This window comes from Desmodus rotundus, chromosome 7, assembly GCF_022682495.2.
Source record: "Desmodus rotundus isolate HL8 chromosome 7, HLdesRot8A.1, whole genome shotgun sequence".
Lineage (NCBI taxonomy): Eukaryota > Metazoa > Chordata > Mammalia > Chiroptera > Phyllostomidae > Desmodus > Desmodus rotundus.
Genome location: NC_071393.1, coordinates 83,478,482 through 83,488,820, shown reverse-complemented (window position 1 = coordinate 83,488,820; position 10,339 = coordinate 83,478,482). Strand labels below are relative to the sequence as shown.

At 40.9% G+C, this 10,339-nt stretch overlaps 1 protein-coding gene across 2 annotated transcripts in view; it reads right to left on the bottom strand.

Annotated features, from left to right (window-relative positions):
• Positions 1 to 10,339, bottom strand: part of TMOD2 (tropomodulin 2) — a 51,896-nt gene that overhangs the window by 20,863 nt on the left and 20,694 nt on the right. For both annotated transcript variants that reach the window (XM_053928332.1, XM_053928333.1), the window contains exons 5-7: positions 8,409 to 8,495; positions 4,622 to 4,752; positions 1,921 to 2,028 (exon numbers count right to left, since the gene is read on the bottom strand). In XM_053928332.1, coding sequence (XP_053784307.1) covers positions 1,921 to 2,028; positions 4,622 to 4,752; positions 8,409 to 8,495 — 326 coding nt within the window. The remainder of the gene's footprint in view (positions 1 to 1,920; positions 2,029 to 4,621; positions 4,753 to 8,408; positions 8,496 to 10,339) is intronic.

Sequence of the window (10,339 nt, the reverse complement as noted above, 5' to 3'; positions counted from 1 at the left end):
TTGTTTTTTAATGAGGTACTAGAAAATTTTAAATTATACAGGTGTTTACATTTGTGGCTGTCATTTTATTGCTATTGGACAGTGCTGTGCTAAACTCTTGATTTTTCTGGGGCATCCTTATTAATAATAAGAGCACTTTTTACGTATTTGAGCCTTTTCTCTACATTGGCATTCAGTGAGGGCAAGTTCTACTAATATTCACTTGTATACATGTGGTTCTAAGGAAGTACTTGGCACATGGTGAACTTAACTTGACTATAGATCACTTAAATTCACTTTCTGGCTTGACCACATCGTGTGTTAGCTTAAATTGTTACTTAACCTCTGTGAGCCTCAGTTGCCTCATCTGTAAAATGGGGATAACACGGTCTCAGATACATTTAATTTGTGTACATTCACAGTAACCCCTCAAGGGCTCATTGAATCACTTTTTGAACCTTACATAGAAAAGTGTCTTGAAGCTCTTAAGCAATTTTCAACCCATAGAAAAGCTCTTTCTTGACCAGGGCATAGCTGCAAGGGGAGTCATCTGGGGGCATCCAGGCGAGAGCTGGGCCATCTTGGCATAAAGCCCAAAGCGGCTTTTCCCTTCACACCTGGGAGGACAGCAATTCTTCCTCACAATTGTATGGTGTGTTTGTTGCACAGTATGCATTCAACACATAGAGTTGTTGCATGAAAAACAGTATCAGACAGATTATTATATTTGGCATGTATTTAGTTCACTTAGAAAGTTATCTTTTTAACCTAGAGTAGCTTAGATTATTTACTAGTAGTATTGACAGTGGATTATAAACTATTCCCATCTCTGCCATTTTACTCTAAATAATATATTAAATAAGAGTGACAAATCATTTCTTTATTCATCCCTCTAGTCCCTTACATACAAAATGCATTGTGAATATTTTTGCTTCATTGAAAACAAACCTACTTAAAGGCAGAGATTATGCAAAATCATACACAGACAAGAATCCTTAAATTGTTCATTTCGCCTTACCAATGACCTAGTTGTGCTCTTTTTCTAATTTAATGATAGGTCTCAAGTTCAAAACTGCTTTCAACTTACAAATTAGGTATGTAATAACTGCTGGTGAAAACATCAATTCTGTAGCTTAGTCTCTCTTTTACAGGAGTGCTTATGTCTTCATGGAAATACTCTTTATTGCTGAGAGGGTGGAGGGCACACTCTTCGATTTAACAAGTGTTTTTCAAACGTCTACCCTGTGCCAGCACCATCATTTTCATACTGTCTGTTTTTAATGGTATTTTAGATCTTCCCAAACACGTGTTGCTTTATTATTATTATTATTATTATTAAACATTTTACTTATTTATTTATTTATTTTAGAGCGATGGGAAGGGGGGGAGAAAGACAAGGAGAGAAACATCGATATGAGGGAGAAATATCGGATGGTCGCCTCTTGTACTGTATGCCCTGACTGGGGACCTCCAACACAGGCATGTGCCCTGACCGGGAATCGAACTGGGTAACTTTCACTTTGTAGGGCGATGCCCAACCTACTGAGCCACAACTGTCAGGGCTCCTTTAATATTTGTATATATGCCAAGTTCCGATAGGATTTGGGGTCTTATACTATCCACTGATTGTGACAAAATGTTACTAAAGATGCAAAAGTTTAGAATATTTATACTAAGCCCAGAGCAAAATCCAAATATATATTGAGCCAAATGCCTTATCTAATCGTGTTTCTTTCTCCTGAAAGTGGATTGCTAACAAAATTCTACTTAATTCAAAGTGCTTAACAACTGGGTTCTGTTTTATTGTCTCATTATAACTAATTTTGCTTATTAACAGTGTAGAAAATAAATCTACCAGATCTAAGAATTGTTAATAAAACAAATTAAAGCGTGTCTAATGACTTTGATCTTTTCTTGTTACATGTCTGAGAATGCACTCACAGCTGCCACAGGGTCGTTGCTGCGGGTTGCCGCCAGGCTGAACTTCTTCACGTGAGTGTTGGTTTCCAGAGCTTTTGCAAATTCCTTCAGAGTTGGAATTGGAATGTTCTAAGATGGGGAAGATACAGGCAGTTTGTAAACCAATCAGCAGCACCATTACCCCAGGCTAAGGACCCATAGCTTTTAAGTAAATTAAATATTTAGATGACTAATTGCAAGATATACCTCTAAAAGACACTCACCACCCCTCTTCCAGCCGCCAAGCCGTCCCCAGCCAACAGCAACACACCATGACATTCTGGCACCGCCTTTCTGTTTACTAACCAGGAAATAATGCACGTACCGTATTCCCCCTTTCCTCTCATTCTCTACAGTCTAACCAGAGTGAGCTACTTGCTCTTCTTAAAAATATGTCATGGTCTTTCTCTCCTCCCTACCTTTAGACATGCTTTTCCCTTTGCCTGGAAATTTCTTTGTCTCTTCTCTGATTAATTTCTACTCTTCTTTTAAGACCCAGCTAAAACATCACCTTCTTTGTTTACTGGCTCTCATAGGCACGATCAAAGCTTTCCTTATCTGTAATTCCATAACATTTGGGGGCTTACTGCATTGTGTTTTAATTACTTGTTTGGTGTTTTTCTCCTAATAATAAGTTCTTCAGAATAGACAAAATGAATCATACTCCCTCTCCTACAGCATTTATGCACAGACTGACCCCTGGGGAGGGAGACAATGTGGAGCACAGCTAGAGACTGGCATGAGCCCTACATGTGCTATGGACTAGTTCTGTGACTGCGAGCAACTTAAGTCGCTCTAAGGATTAAATGAGATAATGAATTTCAGATATTTGGCAAGAAATCTGGTACGTAGTGAATGCTCAATAAAAGTCAGTTATTAGTATTAAATGCTAGAAATTGGCCCAAGAGGAAGAAGCAAAGTAGATGTCAATGTTCTCTCTCTCTCACACATACACTTCTCCATTTGAGAGTGACATGCCCCACTGACAAATAGAATAGAGTGGAAGCAACAATGTATGACTTCAGAGAATAGGTCATAAAATGCATGGTGGCTTCCTTGTTGGGAACCGCCCTGCCTGGTTTCAGAAGCTGTAACCCCCATGGCTAAGGCTGAGTGAGAGACCTTGGGACCATAAGCCACTAAGGAGACAAAGCTTATCTCCCTGGCAGGGGCGCTGCCTCTGCCCACTTTACTTCACCCTGCTTGGCCCCCAGTGCATGACCCATTAGCCAATGACGGGTAAGATTCCTCAAGGGAGGGACGACCTAAGACAGGCATGGTCACAGAGAGGCCTTCAGGGAAGGACTTGGGGGGCTACAGAAAAAGGAAGTGATGACCCTCACCCCTCGGCTTTGACATAGCCTGAGTCCTCATTCTGTCTGCAAGAAGTCTCCTAATCTCTTGGCTGCCTTACTTCCTCTGCTCCACTGAAGACTGAAACAATGCTGGAGGTGGGTGCGGCCCTGTGCTGGAAAGGGTGGGTTCCCCTGGGAGATTGGGCCTAAGAAAGAATACATAAAATCCTGTGAAACCTGCTTTGCTAAGAATGCCCTCAATTTTCTGATAAGGGTCCATGCATGAATGAGTTTGTTTCCCAAAGTTTTATGGCCCTTTAGCTAACTGACCCTGACTCAGAATAAGCCCTCATAGTTCTTTGTATGTTATCTATTGTTTGATCCTTACTGCCTGACAATGATTGATGAGCTTTACCTGTATTCCTGTGCAAATTAACCCAATAAAAGCCCATTGAGGAAAAGGCACTTGGTCCTTCTCCTTTGAGAGATCGGCCGCCTTCTCTCCCCGAGCAGATCATGCCTTGGTAGACTTATTCTCATCCATGGCAGATGGGGGGCTCTGCGGGCAAAGCTCCCCCATACTTCCTGCCTGTTCTCTTTCTCTTGGATCACTCACTTTGGGGAAAGCAGGCTGTCACAATGTGGGGACACTCAGGCAGCCCTATGGAGAGGGTCATGTGCTAAGAAATTGAGGCTTCCTGCCCTGGCCGGTGTTGCTCAGTGGTTTGAGCACTGGCCTGTGAACCAAAGGGTCACGGGTTGGATTCCCAATCTAGGCCACATGCCTGGGTTGCAGACCAGGTCCCCCCTAGGGGGCATGGGAGAGGTAGCCATACATTGATATTTCCCTCTTTTTCTCCCTCCCTTCCCCCTCTCTAAAAATAAATAAATAAATCTTTTTTAAAAATAAAAAGAAGAAGAAAAAAAAGAAATTGAGGCTTCCTATAAACAGCCACCTGAGTGTACCATCTTGGAAGTAGTTCCGCCTGCCCCAGTCAAGCCTTTAAGACGATTGGAGCCCTGGCTGAAAGCTTCACTACGGCCTCATTGGAAACACTGAGCCACAACTACGCAGCTACATCACTCCCTGATTCCTGATACTCAGAAACTGTGTGAAATAACAAATGTTTATTCTCTTAAGACTGTAAGTTTTGGAGTAATCTGCTATTCAGTGATAGATGACTAATACACTATATTTAACACAGCAACTGTTATTGTTTTCAAAGAATTCTAAAAATCACTTTTTTTAAGCTGCTGCTTCTTTTGAATAAGATATCCTGCCTCAAAGTCAGTGACTCAAAATATTTCAAACAGGTAATCAGTAACCTCCATTAAGTTTTCTAAACTCACGCTAAATCAAGTGACTGACAACAATCGTAATGAGATACCTTGATGTTGTTGAGATTGACTTCTTGGAGGCTGGGATCATTGGCTTTCATCTGCTGAAGACTTACTTCCACATTTGTGGGGTTGGGTGGTTCCTCAAATATAGGCTTGACCTTTTCACCTTTGACCACATCTGAGACACAAGTTTTTAATTTGAAAAAGAAAATGTAAGGGCTCTCCAGTTAAGATCAGTAATGATTTCCCCCCAAATGACCTTTCTTTCACATGCACTGATTCCAATAATACTCTTGTTCTCAACGACAGTAAGATTATTCTCAACTAAGTGAGCATGGGGGTAGGAGAGCCTGAGTCACAGTTTCAAAGGCTGGTGTTTCTCATCCGCAATGAGAAGTCTCAGTAGCTGACACTGCATGGAGCCGAAAGCGCAGAAGACCCTACAGCAAACTCAAACCTAAAAAACCCCCCCGGGTGGCAATAACTGTAATAACCAGCCCTGGGATCTGGTATGCAAAAAGAGAAATAATGAATCTCTCTGTCTCCCAAACCTTCATACTTCTGGCTTTTTGGCTATCCCCCACCCTCCTCTGATATCCATTGTATAGTGTTCGTTTTGAGGAAGGTATTGGAAGAGAAGTAAAATAGGACAAAAAAATGGAAAATTTTGCAAAAGCATTTAACATAAAATGTTTTCAATATCTATATACTTGTGTATATAACAAACAAAGGGTTAACATTCCGATATACACAGAGCTCCTATAACTCAATAAAAAACCCAATTAAAAATGAACAAGTAATATCAAAAGAATCTGTAATGCAACTAAAAATATAAAAATAATTAAACTCTGAATAAAAAATGAGATACTATTTAATTAGGAAATAAAAGTAAAAGACCGTGATATTCATAGTTGGCAACAATGGGGGGAAATTTAAACTGGTGCATGCTTTTTGGGAGAGTAATTTGGCAACACCTGTCAAAATTTAAAATGTGGAAACTCTAACACGGCAATTCTATATCTAAAAGTCTAATCTATAGAAAAACAGCATGAATACATAAAGATATACATTCAGGAATGCTCACTGACGTATTACTGGTGACAGTGAAACACGATACAATGCCCATCAGTGGAAATGGCTGAATAGGTCATAGCATAGTCACACAACAAGATGCCATCTATTCACATAAAGAATCAAGCAAACCTAATGTACTGGTAAGAGAAGAGAACCATATATATTTTTTAAAGCTAATGAAAAATAAAATACTCAGGTATAAACCTGACAAAAATACAGAGTCTGGCATAAATAACACTCCTTTTTTATTACAAAATCTTTTATTACAAAATCATAAGCATGTAATTCTGTAACATAATAATATCACACTCAAGCACACCATATGACATCGTAGGTGAAACATTCAAATTAAAACTATGAATTATCACACCCATATTGTTACCTGACCAAGAACAATCAAATAGGCGTTACTTTTGCCAGAGTAAGTATATACAAGACCAGCATTAGGAAAACTATAAAACTCTTGGGAAAAAACTAAAAGATTACTAAATGGAGAGATAGCCCATGTTCATGTATAGGAAGACTCAATATTGTCAAGATGTCAGTTCTTGACCAACTTGACCTCTAGATTCAATGTAATTCCAATCAAAATTCGTGAAGTTATTTTGTACAGATCCACAAACTCATTCTCAAGTATATATGGAGAAGTAACATACCCAGACTAGCCAATACAATATTGCAAGAGAAGAACAAAGCTGAGGGACTGACACTACCCAACCTCAAGACGTACTATAAAGCTACAGTATCAAGACAGTGTGGCGTTGGTGAGAGAATATACAAACAAATCAGTGGAACAGAATTGAACCCTGAAATAGATCCACATAAATACAGTCAACTGATCTTTGAAAAGGGGAAAAGGCAATACAATAAAAAAAGATGAAACAACTGGATATCCACATGCAAGAAAAATGAATCTTGACACAGACCTTAAACTTCTATAAAAATTAACTCGAAATGGATCACAGACCTAAATATAAAATGCCAAACTATGAAACCCCTAGCAGATACCATAAGCAAAAACCTAGATGACCTTGGGTTTGGTGATGAATTTTTAAATATAACACCAAAGACGTGATCCACGAATGAAAGACTTGGTAGACTTCCCCAATTATCAACCCGTGACTTCCACATGGGTTGAAATCAATCCATGCAGAAGGGCGGGGGTGCATAAAATATCCCTGTGACTTCCTCTTACTTTTGTTGTAAGACTAAAACTGCTCTAAAAAATAATGTTTTTAAAAACATCCTCCACTAAGGATATATTTATTGATTTTTCAAGAGAGAGGAAGGGGAGCAGACAGCGAGAAACACTGATGTGAGAGAAACATCGATCAGTTGCCTTCGGTATGTGCCCTGACTGGGGATCGAACCCGAAACCTTTTGGTGTTTGGGACAATGCTCTTAACCAACTGAGCCACGCAACTGGGGAAAAATAACGTTTTGGTTTTTTTTTTTAAGTTAATGATGTGGCCCTGACTGGTGCAGCTCAGTGGGTTGGGTGTCTTCCCACAAACCAAAAGGCCACTTGTTCAATTCCCAGTCAGGGCATAGGCCTGGGTTGTGGGCCGGGTCCTAGGTCCCAGGTCCGGGGTTGGGGGTGTCCAAGAGGTATGTGATTGATGCTTCTCTCGCACACTGACTCACATTTCTCTCTGTGTCTTTCTCCCTCCCTTCCCTTCTCTCTAAAAAATAAGTAAAATCTTTTTTATAAAGTTAATGATATGCATGTGTATGTACAAAATCCAAGAAGGTTAAATACCAGACTTCCAATAGAAAATATGTTGTCAGAATGTTACCCTTTGCTGTTAAAACATATTAATGTTGAACATTTTTCATCTGTATGCATAAAAAACCAAAAAGAAAATAAAAGAAATATTGCTCATTGTCTGGGTAAATTACCCAGTATAAATGATGATCTACAAGTACGCTGCTGAGCTGGAAGCGTCTTTTTCATCCAAGAGAATAAAACATAATTTATCCCAGAAAAGCTGTGTTCTGCAGTGAATTTTCACAGCAACTGGATCACACTGTACCAAAATTACCTCATTACTGGTCTGTCCCTACTACAAGTAGGTAAGTTCCTTTGGGCAGTGACCATCTTTTTTTATCTTTGCACCTAAGCCTAGAACACCCCTGACACATAGTAGGTCTTTGAAAGATGACTGCTGAGTAAGTGGGAGAATCTAGTGAACTGTCTCCAGGAAACGCTGATGAGAAGACAGTGGTCTGGCACTTTCCATCCCAGCAAGTCCCTGCCAGTGGTTCTTTCCTGCTTCTCTGGGGGAAGTCGGTATTCAAATTCTAATGACAAGCATCCACACTGAGACAAAGACACACAAATAGAGAAAGGAACTTATCTAAGATACTACAGTTAATGAAAACATCTCTAGAAACATGAAACTCTGTCTGCATTCTGTGTGAACTATGCAACCTTTCTATCAGCAATTTTATCTTTTGACTGAAGGGACCTACCAAGAAAGTGTGTTTTGGACAAAACAACTGATTGTTACTAGTTACACAGCCAGACAAAGCCCCCCCCCCCCCCCCCCCCCCCCCCCCCCCCCCCCCCCCCGTTATCAACTACTCTATTCTGGTTCGACTGCCCCAACCCCAGTGATCCTTGGTGAACTGACAAAAGCCACCTTCAAAGCCTGCAAGACAGAAGTCTGGATTCACTGGGAGGCCCAGTCTACACGCCTCTCCTCCCAGCAGACCTGGAGGCTCCCAAGTCTCAGAACCACAGACTGCCCGTCCACTTACTCCTCACAGGTCCTTTGCCACCTTTAGAGTTGGGTGTTTCTTCATCAAACTTTGGATTGTTGAGCAAATTGTGTACTCCAAGAACAGCTGAAAGCAAAGAAAATCAGTAAAATAGACCTTAAGTTTGGGAAAGCATGTTAGGATATCAATATTGTTCATCAATCGCCAGACCCCCATTCCCTTGCATAGAGTTTGGTAATGTACAATGTTAAATAAACTTATATATAGGCTTATTATACACGTAATATTTAAATAAGCTCATACAGATTGTGTTAAATAGGTTCATATATATACATATATAATGTTAAATAAGCTCATGTGTGTATATGTATGTGTGTGTATATATACATACATATATAAAAAAATATGAAACCTTTCTTCCAAGACCACTGTACATCTTCACAGGTCTTTCTACATCTATACCTGTGACACCATTTAGGATCTTGGGGACAGTGATCCAATTATAGCCCCAAATAACTGAAAATCTGCTGAGACCTCCAGTAAAGTAAATTCAACTCCTCAGCTTTCTCAACTGTAAAATGTGAAGGCAGGACTTAGTTGAAGGATATTTTAAGCTCTAACATCATAGAGATGATGGCATACATTTTTTCAGAGGCAAAGAGCAAAAGGATCATAAATCTCTTTCAATGTAAGCCTCACCAAAAGAATTTGTCCTTTCTCACCTAGAGCATCCCAGGGTGGGAAATCAAAGAGATGCCCGCAATAGAAGGTTCAATAAGCATGTTGAGATTCTGAGCCTCCTGTAGTACACAGAACTTGCACCAGGGGGCAGCACAGTATGGGAGAAACAAGCAGGCACACCACGCAGGGTGAAGCTGCAACTGCACACCCAGCTTTCCCTTTGCTAATAAAATCACAGGTGGTCACCTGGTGAAGGATCCCTAAATAGATAATCTGTTAACAAGTATCACTGTACTGTAATCTACACATTAGAAGAAGGGAGGCGGCCAGCACACCAATAATTATACTTTATCTGCTACAAAGATTAAATGACTTCCTATGTGTCAGGCACTGTTCTAAGTGCTTTACAAGTTCCACTTAGTGAATATGAATTTGTTGCAGTGTTCCTGGCATTGTCTAGGGAGAAAATGCCCGATTTCATAAGCACAGGCCGCTAAGACCATCCCAAAAATGTATCTTGCTTTGGCCCCACACTCACTAATAACTTCTAATTACAATTTGGCTCCCATTGCCAAGTTTTAATTTTTGTTTCCTGTGAACCTGGCTAGTAGATCAATCCTTACCGCCTGGCCCCAATCTGACTGCTGCTATGTGCAATAAAAAGATCAAATCTCTAGACCAGGCAAGCTGAAAACTAGACTGGTTTGGGTGGTGACCACACTGAAATACGACCACTGTGGGAGCTGCTGTCTTGGAGGTCAACTGATGCTCCCTAGGTGGGCCACCTGTCTTTCTGCTCTGGGTCTGCTCTGGATCTGCTGCAGTAACAGGGGCAGGGCATTGAACTCCTTCAAAGCCTGGCAGCCCATTCACTCAGGGACTGCTCTACTTCTCCTCACCCTGGAGAAGATATGCAACCAACCCTAAATGGGCTTCCTTCCTCCTGAGTGCTGAGGGAGCACTGGCAGAGGAAGACAGGCTAAGTCAAATAAACAAGACGGTTTTCTTTTGGGATTATCACCCTAGTGGTTTATCTCTTTCTTCCTTCTTAGGCATTTCCTGGGAATTTAAGCCCCAGCCCTGCATTCTCCCTTTGGGCAATTCCAGTCCAGACCAGGCGGCAACCCTGAGGAGAAACAGTAAGCATAACACGATACCTCCACAGCAACCACAGGGCTAAGCAGGCTGGTCACTGCTAAGTACCTTCCTAACTGTGCGGCACAGGTGCCTCGCCTGCTGCCGTGGCTGCTGAGAGGGATTCAAATATGTGAATTCAATACAGACCACAG